At 39.3% G+C, this 25,490-nt stretch overlaps 1 protein-coding gene across 6 annotated transcripts in view; it reads right to left on the bottom strand.

Moving 5' to 3' along the window:
• Positions 1-25,490, bottom strand: part of PAK1 (p21 (RAC1) activated kinase 1) — a 162,170-nt gene that overhangs the window by 44,886 nt on the left and 91,794 nt on the right. For all 6 annotated transcript variants that reach the window (XM_065937214.1, XM_065937213.1, XM_065937216.1 and 3 more), the window contains 5 exons: positions 24,909-25,009; positions 21,127-21,274; positions 15,994-16,031; positions 4,901-5,017; positions 59-233 (listed from right to left, as the gene is read on the bottom strand). In XM_065937214.1, the coding sequence (XP_065793286.1) occupies positions 59-233; positions 4,901-5,017; positions 15,994-16,031; positions 21,127-21,274; positions 24,909-25,009 (579 nt within the window). The remainder of the gene's footprint in view (positions 1-58; positions 234-4,900; positions 5,018-15,993; positions 16,032-21,126; positions 21,275-24,908; positions 25,010-25,490) is intronic.

The raw sequence follows: 25,490 nt of genomic DNA, 5'->3' as shown, positions 1-25,490 counted from the left end.
CCTTGGGCTCAACCAGTCACATACCAGAGGGAAATTAAAAAACCTACTAAGTGCTTACGTAATTTCTCCAAGATCTCCTCATCGGACATCTTAGGCTTCTTCTTCTGCTTCTCAGTATTCCGGGTCAGAGCATCAGGTGGAGTGGTATTATTCTCAGTAGGTGAAATGGGAGATGTAGCCACATCCCGAGTTGGAGTAATAGGAAGTGGTTCAATCACAGACCGTGTGTATACCTGCATTGTTGGTGCAAACATTTGGTGAGGCCAGCCTCTCTTAGATTTATATGTTAAAACATCCAAAGAAGAACAAATCTCAGTAAACTCATCTCTTCTCCTAGGTCAAAATCTATGATACTCTTCCTCTACGCCCAGGCTCTGAGAATGAAATGATCTTCCTTGCTCTCAACTTTTTACAATAAGGGTTAGTGAGAGTCTGAGCACTTAAGATAATCAATATAAGCTACACAACTCTCACTCTAAAGAGTTTAAAGGACACCCTATGGGAATCCCCTTCATCTGTAAAATTCTGTTTTTTCCCAAGCTGAAATGAATATCCTGTATTCCTACAATACTTTTCACTGCTAATACAACATTGAACATTACCTTCATTTGAGTTACTCCCTCTTTAAATCCTGAATGCTCACAGAGAAAAAACTGAAATTGTTCTCCTTTGAGAGGCCATAGGATATAGTTATTTAGATTACAGACTCTGGAACCTGCCTGCCTGGACTTAAATTCCAAATCTTATTCTTATCATTTGTATGACTTTGGGCAGATTACTTAACTTTTCTATGCTTTAGTTTCCTTGTCTGTAAAATAGTGATGTTAGTGATACTTATAGAGTTGCTAATAAACCATAAATAAGCTAATTAATGTGTGAAATAAGCAGCATCATGTTCAGGAGACATTAAGCTTTCAAATTTCAGCTAATATTATTATATTGCCTATTCACTGATTTACTTAATAAGCATTTAATGAGAATCTGCTCTCTGTCTTGCTGTACAAAATGCTGCCCCATCCACTATTTCTAAGAAGGAAGTCTTGGAGAAAGTCCTAACTACAAGGCAGAAAAGGACAAATATCAGAAAAAAAGAACAATCTATATACTACTGAGGTTCAGAAGAAGTGATTACATGTTCTACCACCCTTCCCCAAGAGATGCTTCAAGGCATTTATCACTTTTTTCAGAATAATATCACAACAATTTTTGGGTTAGTCTAAAAGCTCTGTGAAGATAGAGAATCTGTGTCGTTCATCACTGCACTTCTATATCTAACCAGTCATCTAACAAAAAGTAAGCATTCAGGTAAAAGTTTCATGAATCACTGAACAAATAAATGGGGTTCTTCAGTCGGATCTTGAAGGATGGACATGGTTATAATAGGCAGAAATGGAAGAGAACATTCCACTAACTTATTGCTAGTAGAAATAGCAATGAGATGAAACATTGAGATCAGACACGATTAGTTCTTTACTGACTACTCCAGGATAGTGATTTCTTAATTTTCTATTCTTACCAGGTCAGTCATTCAGTCGTGTCTCACTCTGCGACCCCATGAACCACAGCATGCTAGGCCTCCCTGTCCATCACCAACTCCTGGAGTCCACCCAAACCCATGTCAATTAAGTAGATGACACCATCCAACCATCTCATCCTCTGTTGTCCCCTTCTCCTCCTGCCTGCAATCTTTCCAACCATCAGGCTCTTTTCAAATGAGTCAGCTCTTCGCATCAGGTGGCCAAAGTACTGGAGTTGCAGCCTCAAAATGAGTCCTACCAATGAACACCCAAGACTGATCTCCTTTAGGATGGACTGGTTGGATCTCCTTGCAGGCCAAGGGACTCTGGAGTCTTCTCCAGCACCACAGTTCAAAAGCATCAATTCTTCAACACTCAGCTTTCTTTACAGTTCAACTCTCACATCCATACATGACCACTGGAAAAACCATAGTCTTGACTAGATGGACCTTTGTGGACAAAGTAATGTCTCTGCTTTTTAACATGCTGTCTAGGTTGCTCGCAACTTTCCTTCCAAGGAGTAGCGTCTTTTAATTTCATGGCTGCAATCACTATGTGCAGTGATTTTGGAGCCCAGAAAAATAAAGTCAGCCACAGCTTCCACTGTTTCCCCATCTATTTGCCATGAAGTGATGGAACTGGATACCATGATCTTTGTTTTCTGAATGTTGAGCTTTAAGTCAACTGTTTCACTCTCCTCTTTCACTTTCATCAAGAGGCTCTTTAGTTCTTCTTCACTTTCCGCCATAAGGGTGGTATCATCTGAGAATCAGAGGTTATTGATATTTCTCCCGGCAATCTTGATTCTAGCTTGTGCTTCCTCCAGCCCAGCATTTCTCATGATGTACTCTACATAGAAGTTAAATAAGCAGGATGACAGTATAAAGCCTTGACATACTCCTTTTCCTATTTGGAACCAGTCTGGTGTTCCATGTCCAGTTCTGACTGTTGCTTCCTGACCTGCATACAGGTTTCTCAAGAAACAGGTCAGGTGGTCTGGTATTCCCATCTCTTGAAGAATGTTCCACAGTTTATTGTGATCCACACAGTCAAAGGCTTTGGCACAGTCAATAAAGCAGAAATAGATGTTTTTCTGGAACTCTCTTGCTTTTTTGATGATCCAGCAGATGGCGGAAATTTGATCTCTGGTTCCTCTGCCTTTTCTAAATCCAGCTTGAACATCTGGAAGTTCACAGTTCACGTATTGCTGAAGCCTGGCTTGGAGAATTTTGAGCATTACTTTACTAGCGTGTGAGATGAGTGCAATTGTGCAGTAGTTTGAGCATTCTTTGGCATTGCCTTTCTGAGGGATTGGAATGAAAACAGACTTTTTCCAGTCCTGTGGCCACTGCTGAGTTTTCCAAATTTGCTGGCATATTGAGTGCAGCACTTTCACAGCATCATCTTTTAGGATTGGAAATAGCTCAACTGGAATTCCATCACCTCCACTAGCGTTGTTCACAGTGATGCTTCCTAAGGCCCACTTGACTTCACATTCCAGGATGTCTGGCTCTAGGTGAGTGATCACACCATCGTGATTATCTGGGTCATGAAGATCTTTTTTGTACAGTTCCTCTGTGTATTCTTGCCACTTCTTCTTTATATTTTCTGCTTCTGTTAGGTCCATACCACTTTTGTCCTTTATTGTGCCCATCTTTGCATGAAATGCTCCCTTGGTATCTGATTTTCTTGACAAGATTTCTAGTCTTTCCCATTCTATTGTTTTCCTCTATTTCATTGCATTGATCACTGAGGAAGGCTTTCTTATCTCTCCTTGCTATTCTTTGGAACTGTGCATTCAAATGGGTATATCTTTCCTTTTCTCTTTTGTTTTTCACTTCCCTTCTTTTCACAGTTATTTGTAAGGCTTCCTCAAACAGCCATTTTGCTTTTTTGTATTTCTTTTACATGTAGACAAACTATATCTCTGGCACCTAAACATGAATTTCATGCCTTGTCCTCCTTTAGTTCTGACATGGTTCCTTGAGGGGAAGAACCCTGCCTTTTCCCTCTCTAACATTCTCTTTTTCTGGCTCCCAACACAGGTCTGCTCATATAAAAAAGGCCACTGTGATATGCTGGGATATAACCTGGACCTGGGGTCAATTACCTGCTTTCAGTTTTGGCTATTTTGCTTAGATACTTTGGATAGATCGCTTTACCTCCTCAAATCTCAACTTCTTCTTCTTCTACAAATTAGGAATTAACATTATCTTTTTAGAAAGGAATGGTATGAAGATCAAATTTATCAGTTCATTCAATACTGCCATTCTAAAACCTTTCAAGAACTATGTTAAGCACTGCAAACACACACATATGTGTGTGTTATGTGTGTGCATGTATACATATATACACACATTTACATACACAGACACACATATATATTTCCTATACTTATAAGGAATTCATGGTTTAATGGGAAAATTTTTTTAAATGAACATGCTTGCAAATCAAAGAAAACCTTTCCAATGTGACATCTCTGGACAACTCTCTGATTCTGAAGCTCATTTTCCTTAAAGTGACTTTGTAACCTACACAGGTGGTGATTCCACAGATTTTGCTTATGAATTCTAATTCTAAAATGTCACAATCCCCTTGAATTGCCTCCACAGCATCTCCCATACTCAGTCAACCAACATCTGCTTGAATACTTCCATGAATTCTCTAGTTCAGAGACAATCTTTTTTATATTACCACAGAGTTTAAGTCCTAAATTATTCTTTCATTCTGAAATTCTTGTCATAATAAAAAGTCCAAACAAAGAAACATTAGTAGAGTATCATCTAATGATAGATCAGTGCTCAGTGATGCTAAATCATGTAAAACGCAGATTATGCAAAGGATCATGGCAATTATGAAATACAAGAACCTCAAAGGAAGTTAAATAAAAATCACTGCCAATATCCAGCATCAAAATGCACTCCTGATGTCCAGGATATTAATAGCACTAATGTTTTTACAAATTCTCTAGAGTCTTTCAGTATCATCAGTAATGTCTTAAGGGCCTGAACACTGGACTTTAACTGAGAAGAAAAGGTCTATAGCAGGCTAATTTGTTGCTTCTTAGGAGACTGGAACAATTTATGTTACTTCTACACTAAGTAACATTAATTCTGTATATCTTCCTGTCTGTAAAGAAAGTAAGGCTAAGTTGGTACAAAGACCAACTACATAGGACACTTTGGGACCATCTGCAAACGAGTGATAAAGAAATACACCACTTCCTGTCTTTAATCGTACAGAAAGTACCCTTCAGTAAAGGTCGTTTGGTTATTTCACCACCTCCAAAATCTAAGGACCCCTGCCAGAGAATTAAACTTCCAGACCTTGGCACCCATCCCTTACTCCCCACCTCCGAACTGTAATAAATCACAAAAACTTACAGATTTTGTGTGCTCTGGGCGTGGAGCAATCACTGGAGGTGGGGTAGCATCATCATCATCATCTTCATCTTCTGAAACTGGTGGCACTGCAGGGGTCTCAGACACTGCCTTCACATTCTGCACAGTGAAAAAAGCCAGATTCATTAGGTTAAGCCAACATGGAACTTAATCTACCAGGGTTACCAGTCTCCCAGAAGAAACCTTCTCCTGACCCTTTCTGAATCACGCATCAGCCTCCAAGTTCTCCACCATTGTAGCCAGCCTCAGGAACTCAGCCATCTCCCCTCTCTTCTTTTAGCTATCACTCCCCCTTCAGTCCCTGGAGGGCTTCCTTCCCGCCCAAAGCTTATTTGTGGATGGGGAAACCAACTGACAGCTTCTCTACCTGCCTACCCCAAACCAAACCCTGAAGACAAGCTCATATTTCTTTCTTTTCTATGAATTTTACTCTCTGTGCTGAAGAGAGGATAAAGTACAACATGTGGGAAAGGGATCAAAAGCTCAGAATTTTACAAAGTTTGTCATTATAATTCTGTAGTCCTTTCTGATATAGTAAATAGAAGTTCTGAAAGGTCTTTGCCTCTCCTTTTCCTTCTTTACCAAAACATACTGCATCCCTTATGCTATCAGGTACCCTCACCTCAACCTGTACATACATAACATCAGGAGACCCTTGTCTCAAGAAGCAATGAGATTTTCCCCAGATCAGATGCTACCTGTTTTCTTAAGCTTCTGCCTTGCCTTAGAATGACCCTTACCAGCACCACTAATTGAATCTGCTATAATCTCAGAAACTTGATTTTCCCATGTAAACTATAACAAAGCTGGGCCAAGACTGGCAGGTTTCAGGGCAAGTCCAGGCAAAAAGATCATACCATTACTGTTTACAACACATATTCAAGAGATAAAATAGCAAGATATGAGATTTTTGATAGAGATTAAATGATTACAGTATAGGACCAGAGAAGCAATAGAGACCTTTTAGTAGATACTGATATAGTTCAACAGTTTCAGATATTTTCAGACCATCTACTTTGTGCTCAGTAAGATACTGTGATGGATGTTTTTGATATAAATGTACGAAGATGAAAAAGATGGTGTGAGTCCTAAAAGTAGCTCACCATCTGATGCAGGAGACAGATGCATGGACAATTCCCCTTCTGCTGCCATTTGAGGCCGCTGGAGAGAGGAATGTCAGAACAACATGGGATAAGTGAAGGAACTTATTTAGTTGAATATTATACTAGAGTTATGTGTGGGAGAGTGGCCTTTACCACATTTGACATACTAAGTAAGGAAATTTGGCATCCTCATAGATTCTTACAGGACCTCCAGTGCAGGACATAATTCAAAAACTGCCAGTGACACAAAAGACTACGTGGTCTATGAGTCCATTTACATAAAATGTCTGGAAAATGTAAGTTTATATAGACAGAAAGAATATCAGTGGATTCCTAGGGTTGGGCATGGGAGTTTTTTTTGGGGGGGGGGGCGGGCATGGGAGTTTGAATGAACTGTAAAAGAATACTAGGGAACTCTTTGTGGTGATGGGAATATTCCAAAAATAGATTGTAGAGACAGCTGCACAAGTCTATAAATTTAATACAATCATTGAATTGTACAGTTCAAGTAGTATGGATGAATTTTACGGTACATAAATAACAGTCAATAATGCTACCTTTTAAAAGTAAAAATTTTTAAGTTAACTAGCAGGTTCTTATCTTACATTTTATATAATACAGATATGTAAGGAGTTAAAAGCAAAAATTCCTCAGGAATGCCTGATAAAGATGGCAGATTGAACATAGGCATCTATTTCTTAAAATCTCATTAGAACTATAATAAATAATGGCCTGTTAAAGCCATTAAACTCAGAAGGTTGGGGAAAATAGGAAAGGAGGCAGGATTAGTAAAGGAGGCAAAGACAATAGATGAGAAGTAACTGTTAAGAAGACCAAATCTCAATTTGATGGTAGGCAAATTTGAAAACCAATCTACATATCTATGCTGCAAAATTAAGGCAAGAAAAAGAGTAAATGTTTTAAAAAATCAGAGAATTAGTCCAGCAAGTCTTAAAAAAAATAGGAGCTCCAAAAAGAGAAAACAAAGAAAAGAGGGGATGAAATCATCAACAACGCAGGCAAATTTCCTAAAATTGAAAGCTTGAGTTTCCAGGTTGAAAGAGTTCACAAAGCTCCTCATGAAATAAATAGGTGAATATAAAGGTGAAATTATGAAACTTCAAAGTGATGGTGACAAAAAATGTCACAAGCCTCCCAAGTGAAAAATAATTAAAAAACAGGTCAGGTACAAAGAGGCAGGAATAAAACACCTTAGAAATTGAATAGCTAATGCTGAAAACTAGATGACAAAACTGCAATGCTTCCCAAATTCTGGTGGAAAATTATTTTAAAGCAAGAATTTCATATTCAGCCAAATATCAATCAAATGGGAGGCAGAATAGAGGTGCTTCATTTTGAGACCTGAAAGATAGTAAGTATTTACTTCCCACTTACTTTCTCAAAGCTACTGGAAGATGGGATCCACCAAGCTAGGAAGCAAACTAAAAACAAGGAAGCACTGCAAGTGAAATATAAATTCCAACACAGAAATGCAAAGAAATTTCAAAGACAACAGTGAAGAAAACCCCAGAATGACAACTATTAGTTACTAGCACTTCAGTCCTAACTGGTTTTTCAATCTAATGCTTGGGTAAAAAGAATTTTTAAGTGAATATTCTTAATTACCATCAATCCAACAGGTCAGTTCAGTTTAGTCGTTCAGTTGTGTCCAAGGCTTTGCAACCCCATGGACTGCAGCATGCCAGGGTTCCCTGTCCATCACCAACTCCTGGAGCTTACTCAAACTCATATCCATTGAGTCAGTGATGCCATCCAACCATCTCCTCCTCTGTTGTCCCCTTCTCCTCCTGCTTTCAATCTTTCCCTGCATTAGGATCTTTTCAAATGAGTCAGTTCTTTGCATCAGGCGGCCAAAGTATTGGAGTTTCATCTTCAGCATCAATCCTTCCAATGAATATTCAGGACTGATTTCAGTCAGGATGGACTGGTTGGATCTCCTTCCAATCCAAGGGACTCTCAAGAGTCTTCCCCAGTACCACAGTTCACAAGCATCAATTCTTTCATGCTAAGCTTTCTTTATGGTTCAACTCTCACATCCATACACAACTACTGGAAAACCCACAGCTTAGACTAGACGGATCTTTGTCAGCAAAGTAATGTCTCTGCATTTTAATATGCTGCCTAGGTTGGTCATAGCTTTTCTACCAAGGAGTAATCGTCTTTTAATTTCATGGCTGAAGTCACCATCTGTAGTGATTTTGGAGCCCAAAAAAATAAAGTCTGCCAATGTTTACACAGTTTCCCCATCTATTTGCCATGAAGTGATGGGACCAGATGCCACGATCTTAGTTTTCTGAATGTTGAGTTTAAAGTCAACTTTTTCACTCTCTTCTTTCACTTTCATCAAGAGGCTCTTTAGTTCTTCGCTTTCTGCCATAAGGGTGGTGTCATCTGCATATCTGAGATTATTGATATTTCTCCCGGCAATCTTGATTCCAGCTTGTGCTTCATCCAGCCCGGCATTTTGCATGATGTACGCTGCATATAAGTTAAATAAGCAGGGTGACAATATACAGCCTTGACATGCTCCTTTCCCAATTTGGAACCCGTCTGTAGTTCCATGTCCAGTTATAACTGTTGCTTCTTGACCTGCATACAGATTTCCCAGGCGGCAGATAAGGTGGTTTGGTATTCCCATCTCTTGAAGAATGTGCCACAGTTTGCTGTGATCTATACAGTCAAAAGCTTTGGTCTAGTCAATAAAGCAGAAGTAGATGTTTTTCTGGAACTCTCTTGCTTTTTCGATGATCCCATGGAAGTTGGCAATTTGATCTCTGGTTCCTCTGGCTTTTCTAAATCCAGCTTGAACATCTGGAAGTTCACAGTTCATGTACTGTTGAAGCCTGGCTTGGAGAATTTTGAGCATTACTTTGTTAGCGTGTGAGATGAGTGCAATTGTGTGGTCATTTGAACATTCTTTGGCATTGCCTTTCTTTGGGATTGGAATGAAAACTGACCTTTTCCAGTCCTGTGGCCACTGCTGAGTTTTCCAAATTTGCTGGCATATTGAGTGCAGCACTTTCACAGCATCATCTTTTAGGATTGGAAATAGCTCAACTGGAGTTCCATCACTTCCACTAGCTTTGTTCATAGTGATGCTTCCTAAGGCCCACTTGACGTCACATTCCAGGACGTCTGGCTCTAGGTGAGTGTGAGTGATCACACCATCGTGATTATCTGGGTCATGAAGATCTTTTTTGTACAGTTCCTCTGTGTATTCTTGCCACCTCTTCTTAATATCTTCTGCTTCTGTTAGGTCCATACCATTTCTGTCCTTTATTGAGCCCATCTTTGCATGAAATGCTCCCTTGGTATCTCCAATTTTCTTGAAGAGATCTCTAGTCTTTCCCATTCTATTGTTTTCCTCTATTTCATTGCATTGATCACTGAGGAAGGCTTTCTTATCTCTCCTTGCTATTCTTTGGAACTCTGCATTCAAATAGGTATAGCTTTCCCTTTCTCCTTTGCCTTTAGTTTCTCTTCTTTACTCAGCTATTTGTAAGGCCTCTGCAGACAACCATTTTGCCTTTTTGCACTTCTTTTTCTTGGCAATGGTCTTGATCACTGCCTCCTGTACAATGTCATGAACCTCCATCCATAGTTCTTCAGGCACCCTATCAGATCTAATCCCTTAAATCTATTTGTCACTTTCACTATATAATCATAAAGGATTTGATTTACCCAACAAGTAATTATTATTAATATTTAGTGTTTAGCCTTTCCAAGGGTGGTAAACTAGATCATCACATGTTCAAACATACCTTTATGTTAACCTCATGCTTGAAAGCTAGTTTGATTAGGTACAGAATTCTTGGTTCTAAATAATTTTCCTCTTACCTCTGAAAATACTGCTCCTTTGACCACTACTGCTAATGAGCCACATTAGCTGTGTTTTTATTTTGAAAGCTTTGAAAATATTTCTCTTTATTCTTGGTTCTCTTTACAGTTATCTGACTTGGTAACTGGTAGGCTCTTTCACCTGAAGACTCATACCTTTCTTTAGCTGAGAGATTTTTCTTCCATTATTCCTTTATTTTTTCTACTCTAATGTCTTAATCCTCTAGTTCTTCCTCAATTTCACTGGATAATGTCTTATATCATTTATTCTTTTACCTTCCATATGCCTTTATGTTTTATATCATTAATCTACCTTTATGAGCATTTTTTAATCCTTGGAAATTTATTTCTTTAATCAGATTTTTTTTTTATCCTCTGATTGCTGTAATCCATGGGTCCGCAACGCCAGGGCCACAGCCCAGTACCAGTCAATGGTCTGTTAGGACCCAGACCACACAGCAGGAGGTGAGCAGTGGACAAGCAAACAAGCCAGCCAGTGAGCAAAGCTTCATCTGTATTTATAGCCGCTCTCCATTGTTTGCATTACTGCCTGAGCTCCACTTCTTGTCAGATCAGCAGCGCACTAGGTTCTCATAGAAGCACAAACACTATTGTGAACTGCACACATGAGGAATCTAGGCTGTGTGCTGCTTATGAGAATCTAATGCCTGATTGGAGGTAGAGTCAAGGCAATGATGCCAGTGCTGGGGAGTAACTGCTAATATAGATTATCAATAGTACAATAAATGTAATACACTTGAATCATCCCCAAACCATCCCCACTCCCCTGCCCCTAATCCATGGAAAACTAGTCTTCCACGAAACTGGTCCCTGGAGCCAAAAGGTTGGGAACCACTGCTCTGATTGTAGCATGTTTTGGGAGGTGCAATATCTATAAAATCTTTGAATATATTGGGTTGGTCAAGATGTTCATTCCAGTTTTTTGAAACGTCTTACAGAAAAGCCCACATGAACTCTTTGGCCAACCCAATATTAGAGTTCTTTTTAATTTTCTTTCCTGAATTATCAATTTCCTCTGGGATCAGTTTTATTTCTTTATCATGGTCCTTCTCTTTAATGCTTTGTTCCTCTCAAGTGTCTGGAGATCCTTGGCTCTCCTCTCATATTTATCAGTGAAAAATCAGATTAATCAGGGTATACACCTAGCATATGCTTCCACTGTAGTCATATGAGTGTGCTTCTCTGCTGTCTCTTCCTCTGAATGGGCAGTCTGATGCAGTCTGTATATGAGTTATACAGATGTGGTAACTGACAAGTATCATTTCAGAGTGTGTCAGCACGGAAGAGTATGTATGGTAGAGATTCCTCTTCTGCCAGTTATCAAAGGCATAAGAAATTTATCCTTGGGATGCAGAAATTTAAAGTATTTTTTTCCACTTCAGAGCTTCTTTTCCTTTTCCTCTACTTTATTTTTTTTTTCATTTATTTTTATTAGTTGGAGGCTAATTACTTCACAACATTGCAGTGGGTTTTGTCATACATTGACATGAATCAGCCATGGAGTTACATGTATTCCCCATCCCGATCCCCCCTCCCACATCCCTCTCCACCCGATTCCTCTGGGACTTCCCAGTGCACCAGGCCCGAGCATCCTTTTCCTCTACTTTATACCTGCTGTAGAGATTTGTAGTTAACTCCAGTTCTGCTCTGTTCCTCTCTCAGGCCACTGTACCCATATCAGGCATTCTCCTGATATGGGTAATTTACAAAGAGGCAGGGTACTTTCTTTAGAAAAGTGTCTGGTTTAAGCTTAGGATCAATCTTCTGATACCTTTTGCTCACTTAACATGGAGACTGCCCCTGCTTTTTCAGTTACAGGATTTAAATTAATTTACTCTTCAAGATGACCCAGGAATCTTTCCTGTTTTCTATATATATTCTCTCACACCATTTTCTCTGGAGCTACTTTTACTTTCCTAGGATTTTTCTCTTCCCCATACACAGAGCAGCTGTACTTTCTGCTGCTCCAGCCAATCTAATCTTATCTGCTTTCTATCTTCCATGAATTTCCAACAATGGTTCACTAATAAGCACTGTTTTTGATTTATTTTTTATGTATCTTTTCTGAACTTAAGAAATTAAGCATGGCAAGAGAGACAGAGATATGAATTCATCCCACTCAGTTCAGTTCAATTCAGTCGCTCAGTCATGTCCGACTCTGCAACCCCATGAATCGCAGCATGCCAGGTTTCCCTGTCCATCACCAACTCTCGGAGTTTACTCAACTCATGTCCATCAAGTTGGTGATGCCTTCCAGCCATCTCATCCTCTGTCGTCTCCTTCTCCTCCTGCCCTCAATCCCTCCCAGCATCAGGATCTTTTCCAATGAGTCAACTCTTTGCATGAGGTGGCCAAAGTACTGGAGTTTCAGTTTCAGCATCAGTCCTTCCAATGAACACCCAGGATTGATCTCCTTTAGGATAGACTGGTTGGATCTCCTTGCAGTCCAAGGGACTCTCAAGACTCTTCTCCAACACCACAGTTCAAAAGCATCAATTCTTTGGCACTCAGCTTTCTTCACAGTCCAACTCTCAACACAGATCCAAATTCCAGAGGTATCTTTTTAAAATGGTTGTTGCTGAATAGTAGTTCAGCCATATCCAACTCTTTCTGACTCCATGGAGTGTAGCCTGTCAGGCTCCTCTATCCATGGAATTTTCCCAGCAAGAATACTGGAGTGGGTTGCCATTTCCTTCTCCAGTGGATCTTGCTGACCCAAGGACCAAACTCACATCTCCTGCACTGGCAAGCAGATTCTTTATCACTGGGCCACCAGGGAAGCCCTTTCTAAGATGACAGTTTAGACTAAAATAAACATCTAACTACATTATTTAAAATACTTCCTTAGCCTGAGTGGAGAGTCCAAGTTCTTTCACCTGACATGATGGATCCTTAACAATGTGGCTTTTGTACATGCTGCCTCACACAAGAAAGCATTGATTGCCCTTTTCTCTGGCTGGTATCATTGCCTACATTTACCTGACACTGTGTTACTTACCTGACACTGTGTTATCAATCCTTGCTTACGTGTTCTGATTCCTCACTAAGTTGTGAGATCAAGAGCAAAGATCTTACCCATCCTTGACTCTTGGGCACTCACGGAGCCTATAACATAGTAGGTGATCATTTTATAAATGAGAGATCAGGCACTAAAATGCTAAATAATCTGAGAGATGGATCTCAGACCAATGAGCTACAAATAAAAGAATTTTAGAACTAGAAGAAACATTAAAGGTTATGTTTATTAAATGAACAAACTGTGAGGGCCCAAGAACCTTGTGCCAACTATCCTGTACTACCAAGCAGAATAAATCACTCCATCAAATATGACCCCATTGTACGTTATTCATATACTCCTCTTGTAGTCCTCATCCTTCTGTTAATTTTTTCTCAAGGACTAAGATAACGCAAAAATTTTATCTCTGTATCACCAATACCTGGGCACAAAGAAAGTGCTAAATAAATAGCTATGGTTAAATGTACAAATGAATGTTGAGGAGAACTTAATATTATACTGGTTTCTACTACTAATTCATTCACGGATAGGAAGCAAGTCACGTAATCTCTGAGTCCCAATTTGTTGTGTCATGGAGATTACAATATCATTCAAATATTTCCAACATCAAATGGCATGATTTGTGTGAAACCAATATGGAAAACGATGCCATGCTATCATAGGACAAACCATAACCCTACATATAACTAGTAAGGAAATAAAAAGAACTGAACCACAGGGATAATGTTCTGAATTGGGGAGAAAATGTCCTTGACAATCTGGCGGTTTTAATTGTAGATACTAAAATCAGTACAGGTTTTTACAAAGCAGGTGTTATCCTCTCCACCATATGGCATGAGCCCCAGGGCTCCACCTCCTCACTAAGGAACAACAGACCAAAGGCTTTACTGCAGTCTCCTTTATAAGACCTCTCTGACATCTTCTTTCTCAGTTTCCTGACACAGTGGGGAAAAAAACCCAGGACAGAGACTCAGAAGACCCTAGTTCTAATCTGGTTGTATCACAATAGCAATTATGAGTCTCCAGGAAAGTCTGTTTCCTACCTGTGAAGTGGGGATGATAATTTCTTCAAAAGGTTAATTTGTGAGGACTAATTATGTTAACATACATAAGTTACTGGGCTTCCTTCATAGCCTAGTTGATAAAGAATTTGCCTGCGATGCAGGAGACCCTGGTTTGATTCCTGGGTTGGGAAGATCCCCTGGAGAAGGAAATGGCAACCCACTCCAGTGTTCTTGCCTGAAGAATCCCATGGAAAGAGGAGCCTGGCAGGCTACAGTCCATGGGGTCATGAGAGTTGTACACGACTTAGCGACAAAACCACCACCATATAAGTTAATAACACAGTGTCTGGCACATCTTAGCTACTCAATAAATAATATCTGCTACCACTCCTTTAAAAGCATAAAGACATTTGAGCCACAAAGTACAGTTCAGCTTTCATTAACATCCCTTCTTCAACAATTTACAACTCAATAATGGGGAGAAATTTCCAAGGACCTTAACATCAGCAAGTTCTTCACCACCTTTTAACTATATCTCTTCCATTTGATGAAAAAATGAATCAGTGGAAAGCAAATGAACTGAGAATCAGTTACCTATTGCCAATAATCCTTCTCAATTTCAGTTTTATCATCTGTTATACAAGGATAATAACCTGTCTCATTAAACTCCTGTGAAGATTAAAAGAGATCATGAATATGAAAGGACCCAGGATGCTACTGGCAATGGACATGTGAACCTTTTTTTTTTAAATCACTGACTACAGTATACACGACTCAGAATAAATGAGTCTCCAATGCTGGAAGCATGACTTTTGGATTGTGACTCAGTATTATGTATGACTCCTCCACTTAAGATCCTTCAATAGCTTGTTATTACCTTTAAAAGTTAAAATTCCTACATGATCTGACCTGCCTACACTTCACATTCCAATCATAACAAACCACTCGCAGTTCTCTCTGCAAGCAAACGTCACGAACCTCCTTGCCTTAGCACATGTTATTTATCCTCTGCCTGGAATACACTTGTCTCTTTATTATTCTTCCCCAAGATTACTAATGCATTCAGTTCAGACTTCACTATCAGGAAGCTTTCCTTAAATATCCAATCTTTTATTCAGTACGTGCCATAGTATAATTTTATTCAGTATTATATCATTATGTGCCACATGCCATGGAACCTGCAACTGACAGGTGAGACACAGTTCCGGGCCTCATGCAGTTTTAGCATCCTGTACTATAACTGTTGGTGCCTTCATGACACTCACAAGGCTGGGAGATCAGGAGTTTGATCATGTCTGATTCATCCCTACACTGTCATTTCTCCACAGAGGACCTGGCATAGAAGAGCGGCTTTGCAAATGTTTAGTTAATCAACATAAAATAACCAACTTTGCACAAGAGACAGCACTAGATAAAAACAACAGCAGTAATCTAGTATAATAAGCCACAGTTTACTCATTATAAGGCCCTTTCAAATACGTCAACACCTCATCTCATCATCTGCTTTAGAAAAAGGAATTGGTAAGTTGTGAAGGTCAGAGGGACCCATGAGGTCAACAATGACTTCCATACATTCCTTCAAGTGATAGGACATTCACTACAACTTCAGAGGACTGAATGAATGACCTTAAATTAATAGAATCTGCTCCCTTCAACAATTAATCCTAATCCTGGTTTTGTAAACCCAATTAACCCAAAAAAAGGAATTCTCTTTTAAATGCAGCTATTTGAGGACATCTCCAGGTAAGGCAATGTGTATAGTCCTCATTCTACTGAGGAAAACACTGAAGCTCAGAAAGGCAAATTGGCTTTCCTAAGACTCAAAGCTAAAACTGAAAACTGAGTCTAGTAGCCAGTACTTCTGGTTCCAGGGTTAGGATTTCTAGAGCATTAATAAATTAAAGCTGGAAGGGATATCTACTGCTTATTAAGTTCAACTCCTTTACTCTGAGGCCCAGGGTGGGAGAGTGACCAAGATGAGTGCCCACCAGCCCAGACTCTGCATCTACCTCACTGACCTGATCCCTAAAAATCATGCTTGCCCATATCAGAATAGAGGAAATAAAGGCTTACCAAAGTGTTAGAAGAATTATAATCCTCAGCTGATTTATCTGCAAAAGAAAAAAGACAAGTGATTTAAGCAGTAAACAATTACAGAGAATTCTTTCTTGAGACTTAGGAAGCCTATTCAGTAAAATACTTGCCAAGCTTAGAATAACAGTGTTACTAATACTACAGTCCCAATACCATGCTAAATACTTTATACACATTACCACCTCTAATCCTTGCTACAGCTGGGTACTATTATTATGTCTATTTTTATAAATTTGGAAACTGACATTCAGTGAAGTGATTTGTCTACAAATTAAACACACAGGTTATTAGGAGTCAAGATTTGAATCCTGGTTTAATTCTAAATACTATGCTAGAACTATATCCACATTATCAAGCCTCAGTGATTAAGGAAATTTCCTCCATTCTAAGGGAAAAGGAAAGAGTTCATAACTGGTATCACCCTGAGATGTCTATAACAAATCATGATCAGCATGCAGCTTCAGCTTTTAGAAAGGATCCTTCTATACCCATGTCTATTCTCCACAAGTAGAGAAAAACTAAGCCTTAGGAAAAGAGCTTCCTGGGTAGTTCAGCTGGTAAAGAATCTGTCTCCAATGCAGGAGACCCTGGTTTGATCCCTGGAGAAGAGATAGGCTACCCACTCCAAAATTCTCACCTGGAGAATCTCCATAGATAGAGGATCCAGATGGGCTACAGTCCATGGGGTCGTAAAGAGTTGGACATGACTAAGCATCTTAGCACAATACAGTCATGTCAAGTATAATTAAAGGTATGGTCTCATTTCTGACACTAGATCTAAACTCTCTCAATATCACCAAATTTTATTAATTCTGAGATATATATTTTTTCACATTAACATTTCTGAAACAAAGATGTGTCCTACAGTCAAAGGTATTTCATGATTTAATTTAATTGGCAGCTTCTTTTTTCTTCACATATGTAAAATAACAATGCATCTTATAATCAATGATATCTTAAACTTGATAAAGTATGAAACACAGACCCAATAGAGATCTAGCAAGAGAATAAGTTTAAACACCAAGTATTACATTTGGATTTATTCTTTAATTCCTAGAAGTCCTAGAAGAAATCAATTTCATCAGTTCACCACCAATGGAATTAAGGAGAAGAAATATTATATCAAATCCTACATCTACCTCACCAAGAAACAAGCCCAGATAATGTCCAAGATCTCACATACATGAAAGTGTCAGGTATAGCTCCTGTGATCCTATAACAAATTATGAACCCACAAACTGTGATAACATGTTCTTAAAGCCAGCCCTGAATGGCAAGCTGTACCCCAGAGAAATCAAATCAGGATATAGCTTAAACATAATTCACTTGTTTTTCTTGTCCAAAAGCATATTCCATACCAAGCAGAATACTATGCCTTCACTGAACCACCTCCAAGCTTCCATCCTACTAGTGTTTTTGAGGACTGGGTATTCTGGTAATAAACATATCTCAATCGTATAAAAGAAGAGTAAGTTTGCACCTTCTAAATGAGATGTACAATTTCTATATATAAAAATTAAATTTCATAGCACAGAGTAACACAGCAGAAAGCACTTCCAATCCTTCATTTTACAAATAAATAAACTAAGATTCAGAGGAAAAGAAACTGGTTTAAGATTACATAAATCAAATGCCACAAATCCATGACAAAGAGGGCTAAAACCCAGAACATGAGGTTGTCAGTTCAGTTCAGTTCAGTCGCTCAGTCGTGTCCAACTCTTTGCAACCCCATGGACTGCAGTACGCCAGGCCTCCCTGTCCATCACCAACTCCCGGAGTTTACTCAAACACATGTCCATCAAGTTGGTAATGCCATCCAATCATCTCATCCTCTGTCACCCCCTTCTCCTCCCACCTTCAATCTTTCCCAGCATCAGGGTCTTTTCAAATGAGTCAGTTCTTCACTTCAGGTGGCCAAAGTATTGGAGTTTCAGCTTCAACATCAGTCCTTCCAATGAATATTCAGGACTGATTTCCTTTAGGATGGACTGGTTGGATCCCCTTCCAGTCAGAGGGACTCTCAAGAGTCTTCTCCAACACCACAGTTCAAAAGCATCAATTCTTCAGTGCTCAGCTTTCTTTATAGTCCAACTCTCACTTCCATATATGACTACTGAAAAAACGATAGCCTTAACTAGACAGACCTTTGTTGGCAATGTAATGTCTCTGCTTTTTAATATGCTGTCTAGGTTGCTCATAACTTTTCTTCCAATGAGTAAGCGTCTTTTAATTTCATGGCTGAAGTCACCATCTGCAGTGATTTTGGAGCCAAAAAATGAATAGAAGTCTGCCACTGTTCCTACTGTTTCTCCATCTATTTGCCGTGATTGATGAGATTGGATGCCATGATCTTTGTTTTCTGAATGTTGAGCTTTAAGCCAACTGTTTCACTCTCCTCTTTCACTTTCATCAAGAGGCTCTTTAGTTTGTCTTCACTTTCTGCCATAAGGGTAGTGTCATCTGCATACCTGAGGTTATTGATATTTCTCCCAGCAATCTTGATTCCAGCTTGTGCTTCATCCAGCCCAGCATTTCTCTTGGTGTACTCTGCATATAAGTTAATTAAGCACGGTAAAAATATACAGCCTTGACGTACTCCTTTTCCTATTTGGAACCAGTCTGTTGGTCAATGTCCGGTTCTAACTGTTGCTTCTTAACCTGCATATAGGTTTTTCAAGAGGCAGGTCAGTTGGTCTGGTATTCCCATCTCTTTCAGAATTTTCACAGTTTATTGTGATCCACACAGTCAAAGGCTTTGGCATAGTCAATAAAGCAGAAATAGATGTTTTTCTGGGACTCTCTTGCTTTTTCAATGATCCAGCGGATGTTGGCAATTTGATCTCTGGTTCCTCTGCCTTTTCTAAAACCAGATTGAGGTTGTCAATCTAGTCTAAATTTTGCTTATCACATTACCTATTAGTTGGTACAGAAAATAAAGTGCTAAAAAAACAGGAAACAACAAAAAATTGGCATGAAAAATTGTGCTTTGGTTTTAGGATTTAAAGACCCAAGTTGAAAACACACATCACTGGTGTATCACTCAATTGATATGTTAAGGCTCTATGAATAAATCACTTACTTCCCCTGAGCCTAAATAATTTCTCTGTATATGCAAAATGTGGGTAACAGTACCTGTACTGCCGTTCTCTCAATGTCATCATGAGAATCAAATGAGATAATTTACGGACAAGCATATACAAACTGAAGTAGTGTTGTCATAATTAATATGACAATAGTATGAGAAGAAAGGAAATAAGAAAAGGAGAGATAGGACATTTAAAATAACTGTGCCATAAAAAATGAGATCTACCGTATAATACAGAGAACTATATTCAATATCCTATGATAAACTGCAAAGCAATTATCCTCCAATTTAAGTTTTTAATAAATAATGTTTTTAAAAAAGGAAAAATTATCGTATGATAAACCATACTGGAAAAGAATATTTTAAAATAGAGTGAATATATAACTGAATCACTTTGCTATATAGCAGTAACTAACAACACTGTAAATCAATCATACTTCAATAAAAAAATAACTATGACAAATATACAGTTTTGCCTGGAGCTGCTTTGGTCTTCAACTTACAGAATACAAAAAATCCTTCAATGTTATTCATTTATGCACACATGCAGGAACATACACACAATTACCTGAATGTGTATATCATATACCCATATTAACTCATATATACTTAAAGTGGACTTTTTATATTCCACACATACAGAAACCCACAGAGCTGCTTCCATAAACATAAACAGTATTTGTACATATCTACACACACACACATAAAAAGAGATTATTTCAAAGACTCTGCTACTGAAGCTTTCAAAACCAGCTCCTAATCTGACATCTCCATGACAAACTCTTGAAACAAACCCTAATCTAGAAAACTTTCCTACCCATGATCTCTCACACCCATACTGCCTTGGAATAACACTCCCTCAATGGAAGAAGTGAGACAGACCCAGCGGGGACAGCTATCAGGAAGGGAATATGCTAAGGACATGTACAATGCTCTGCTGGGCACCACTATGCAGAATGAGCAAAGCTGCAGTCTGTCATCCTCACCATCTGTGCCCTTTGCTATAAGCCAGATACTTGCTGGGAAAAGCATCCTTCAAAACCAGTTAGATCAACCTGCTTCTCACTTTCCCCAAAAACCCTGACCTTTAAGAGAGACAACAGTAACACCAGCATTAAGCACTGAGCTCAGTTAAGAACAGTGGTTAAGAGACCACTAATTTAGCCACAGTAGAAAGGCAATTGGGGCTCTAATGTTTGCAAAACAAGAGGAGACTGGAAGTGGTATATACTAAAGATACTACTTGCCCTAAACTTCTAAGATGCTATATAAAAGGCTAGTTTCCAGAAATGTAGGCCTTCTTAGGACTTGCTTAAGAAAAGAAAACTCTCTCTGCCATGGAAGGAGGTATTCCAAGTAAGAGTTATTAGAAGCAAGTGGTAATTCCTAGTCCAGGAATTAGGAGACCTGGACTCTAATCCCAATTCTGGTATGAAAAACATTCTGAAAAACACAGCCCTTTATACAGAGACAAAGAATACATCTAAAGAACATTCATTATTATTGGCCTTTTTTCATTTGACTGATAAAAATTAGTTCCTTGAGGAAGAAATTGGGCTTGCCTACTTAAAATGTGTTATCACATAACTTATTGATATTGAAAACAATGATGACAACAATGGCTACATTTCCATGGTGCTATTTTATAACCTACAAAGAATTTTCACATCAATGAGCTCATTTATTCTCATTACAACCTCTTGAGATAGGAAATAACATCCCCATTTTGAAGCTCAAAGAAATGAAGTAATTACTAAAACCTAGTCAGTACCAGAACCCAGATTTTCTAACACAAAGTCTATGTTTTTAAACATAATATCACAGTATTTTTTAGAAACATGCAGTTTTAGAGTAAAGACTCAAGTTTGATGCAAAAACTCAACATCGTAGCACTCAAATTTCCAAAATTCCATCTTAGTGAAAGTCCCATCTCTACTCTTCCCATAATGTTCTTCCTTCACATCAATGGACATCCAATATGAAAACATTTTTTTTCCACTAGACTGTCCTGGACACAATCTCCATACCTGTGAAGCTCATGTACTTCTGGCTGTTGGAGGTCTTCTTTGAGTTATAAAATTCCAACACGTCCAGAACAGCCTGAGGGTTTTTCTTCTGCTCCGACTTGGTGATATTTGATGTCTGAAGCAAGCGGGCCCATTGCTCCGGCATTCCCTGTAACAGAGATATGCAAGGCTGTCAGCAAGGCACAGTCACAGGGACCCTGAAGCAAATTCAGAACTCACTGTGGAGTAGAAGATTGGTTCAAGATGGGGAAGCAGAAGGACATGTGCTCACCTCCTCCTTCAAAACTCACAACTAACTGCTGAGCAGTTAGCTAGTTTGCTGGAACCCACCAAAAAAAAAAAAAAATCCAAAGACAAAGGTGTAGCCCCAATGAGACCGTAGGACAGGCACAATCACTGTAAAATGAAATCCAATATCCGCCAGGTGGGAGACCCACAAACTGGAGAACAATTATACCACAGAAAAGTTCTGCCACTGTTGTGAAGGTTCTGAGTCCTATGTCAGGCTTCCCAGACTAGGAGTCTGGCAATGGCACTAGGAATCCCCAGAGAATCTAACTTTGAAGGCCAGTGAGATTTGATTACACAGCTTCCACAGAACTAGGGGAAACACACTCCAGTTTTGGAGAGCACATACAAAACGTTCAGCCCAACAGGACTCAGGGGGAAGGAGCAGAGACCCCACAGGAGAATGAACCAAACCTATCTGCTAGTGCTGGAGAGTCCCCTGAAGAGGCAAGCGGCGGCTGCAGCTCACCAGTGACAAGGGCGCTGACAGCAGTACTACCCATTGGCAGGAGCCCTCCTGGAGGCTGCCACAGCCCTATCATAGAGCCTTTAGGCTCCAGGGTTGGGTCACCTCAGGCCAAACAACTAACAGGGAGGGAACACAGTCACACCCATCAGCAGACAAGTAGATTAAAGTCCCTGCCCACCAGAGCAAAATCAAGAATACTATACCCAGTGAGGCTCTCATTTACATTTGACATGGAAATCAAAAGATTTAAAGACAAGCAAAAAGTAAGAGAATTTAGCACCAGCAGACCCGCTTTGCAACAAATGCTAAAGGAACTCTGGGTGGGAAAGAGACCAGCAACTTTAAAAAAGAAAAAAATATTACGTATTGTTATATCAAAACCTCATGGGTGCAGCAAACCCAAAAACTACATTGTGTGTTAGTCACTCAGTCATATCTGACTCTTTGCAATGCCAAGAACTGTAACCTGGCAGGCTCCTCTCTCCATGGGATTCTCCAAGCAAGAATACTGGAGTGGATTGCCATTTCCTTCTCCAGGGGATCTTCCTGACCCAGGGCTTGAACCAGGGTCTCCTGCATTGCAGATAGGTTCTATAAATACACATAAGCAAAAGAAAGAGCAACCCAAACACAACACTAAAGATGGTAATCAAACCGCAAGAGAACAAAGGAGAAAGGGAAGAATAAAGACCTGTGAAAACAAACTCAGAACAATTAACAAAATGGCAATAGGAATATACATATTGATAATTACCCTAAATGCAAATAGATTATATGTGCCAACCAAGACACAAAGACCGGCTGGGTGGATACAGAAACAAGACTCATATATATGCTGTCTACAAAAGACTCACTTTAGAACTCGGGATACATACAGACTGAAAGTGAGGGGTTGGAAGATGGTATTCCATGGAAATCAAAATAAAAAGAAAACTGGAGTAGCAATACTCATACCAGACAGAACAGACTGTAAAACAAAGACTGTTATAAGAGACAAAGAAGGGCACTACATAATGATCAAGGATCAATCCAAGAAGATATAAAAACTGCAAACGTATATGCACCCAACATAGGAGCACCTCAATATATAAGGCAAATTCTAACAACTGTAAAAGGGGAAATCAATAGTAATGCAATAGTAGTGGAAATTCAGCACCACTAATTATTAGAGAAATGCAAATCAAAACCACAATGACTATTACCTCACACCAGTCAGAATGTCCATCATCAAAAAATCCCCAAACAATAAATGCTGGAGATGGTGTAGAGATAAGAGAACCTTCCTACACTGTTGGTGAGAATGTAAATTGGTACAGCCACTATGGAGAACAGTATGGAGGTTTAGTTTAAAAAACTAAAAATAGAGCTACCATATGACCCTTCAACCCCACTCCTGGGCATATAGCCAAAGAAAAACATGATCTGAAAGGATACATGTATTCCAATGTTCATTGCAGCACTGTTTACAATAGCCAAGAAATAGCCAACAGAAGCAACCTAAACGTCTGACAGAGGAATAGACAAAGAAAATGTGGTATAGACAGACAATGGAATACTACTCGGCCATAAGAAAGAATGAAATGATGTCATTTGCAACAACATGGATGGACCTACAGATTGTTATACCTAGTGAAGTAACTCAGACAGAGAAATATCATATGATACCCCTTACATGCAGAACCTGAAAAGAAATAACACAACTAAGCTTGCTTACAAAACAGAAACAGACCCACAGACAGAGAACAAACTTATGGTTATGGAGGGAAAGGATGGAGGGAGGGACAGTTAGGGAGTTTGGGATCACCACCTACACACTGCTGTATTTAAAACAGATAACCGAAAAAAAAAAAAGAAAAAAAAAAGAAAACAGATAACCAACAAGGTCCTACTGTATAGCACAGGGAGGTCTGCTCAATGTTACATGGCAGTCTGGATGGAAAAGGAGTTTGGGGGAGAATGGATACATGTATACGTATAACTGAGTACCCCTGCTGTCCACCAGAAATTCACAACATTGTTAACTGGCTATCAGTCAGTTCAGTCACTCAGTCATGTTTGACTCTTGACAACCCCATGGACTGTATCACACCAGGCTTCCCTGTCCATCATCAATTCCCAGAGCTTGCTCAAACTCATGTCCATCCAGTCGGTGATGCCATCCAACCATCTCGTCCTCTGTCATCCCCTTCTCCCCCTACCTTCAATCTTTCCCAGCATCAGAGTCTTTTCTAATGAGTCAGCCCTTCGCATCAGGTGGCCAAAGTACTGGAGCTTCAGCATCAGTCCTTCCAATGAATATTCAGGATTGATTTCCTTTAGGATTGCCTGGTTTGATCTCCCTGCAGTCCAAGGGACTCTCAAGAATCTTCTCCGACACCACAATTCAAGAGCATCAATTCTTCGGTGTTCAGCCTTCTTTATGGTCCAACTCTCACATCTATACATGACTACTGGAAAAAGCATAGCTGTGACTACACAGACCTTTGTTGGCAAAGTAATGTCTCTGCTTTTTAATAAGCTATCTAGGTTTGTCACAGCTTTTCTTCCAAGGAGCAATACTCCAATATAAAATAAAAACAATCTTTTTTAAAATTTTTTTAAAAGAACTAATTTTGATAACTGATAGCACCTAAAGATGAGTTTAGTCATTCCTTTCTCTGCCTTCAGAGCTTCTCACAGGCCTCTCTTACAATACATCTTACTGTATCAGTTAACTTCTTGAGATGTTTGCTCCTCACCAGGCTATTCCTCCTTTAAAGCATGAACCTTGTCTGATTTGTCTCTGGATCATCAATGCCTACCACAGAGTCCCTGCCAAAAGGCCACTTAACCGAGGTCTATTTAAGGAATGGAGATTCAAAGGCTTCTCTGGTACAATTCTGGAAGTGCAGAAACAGTCCCTCTCAAGAACCTGAGACGATAGTAATAAGGGTCTCAGGCATCAGAAGTCTGGAAAAGATTAAATCTAACAGTGCATAGCCAGAACTCTGAAAGACCAAACGTCTTTCTGTGACCCAAAACTTACTGTAAACTCGCCTGTGACAGCATCAAAACCAACATGAATCGTGTGCTCAAAATCTGAAGGAAGAGAAATCTCTGGACGTTCCTTCTCCTTCTTTTTATTTGCTGCAAGAGAAACAAGAAAAAGGAGATAAAAGCAAGGATATTACTACATCTTTATTTATTCAGCTCTTTTGTTGAGCTCTAAGCTCTTTTAAAGGACAAGGTCTATGATACAAATTCACCTGTGTATTTACAGAGCCCAAAACCAGACCTAGATTGAAGTAGATGCTCAATTCATGATTAAAGGTTTAATTTTTCATTGAACTAAAGTAAGGCAGGAGCAGAAAGAACATTTATCAGAATGTCCTGGTTTTACCACTAATGAGTTTGTTGATTCAGGGCAACTAACCTCCTTTTTCTGAACCCTGGTTTCCCCATCTGCAAAATGAGAAGACTCAAGTAAATGATCTTATTTGGAAACAGAGCCATTGCAGATCTAATTATTTAAAATATGATTAGGTCATACTGGAGTAGGTTCAGTCCCTAATCCTGTCAACGTCCTTATAAATAGGAGATATTTGGAGACAAATGCACCAGGAGATAA

This window comes from Muntiacus reevesi, chromosome 5, assembly GCF_963930625.1.
Source record: "Muntiacus reevesi chromosome 5, mMunRee1.1, whole genome shotgun sequence".
Lineage (NCBI taxonomy): Eukaryota > Metazoa > Chordata > Mammalia > Artiodactyla > Cervidae > Muntiacus > Muntiacus reevesi.
The sequence above is the reverse complement of the archived record's forward strand: the minus strand, read 5'-3'. Positions and strand labels throughout refer to the sequence as shown.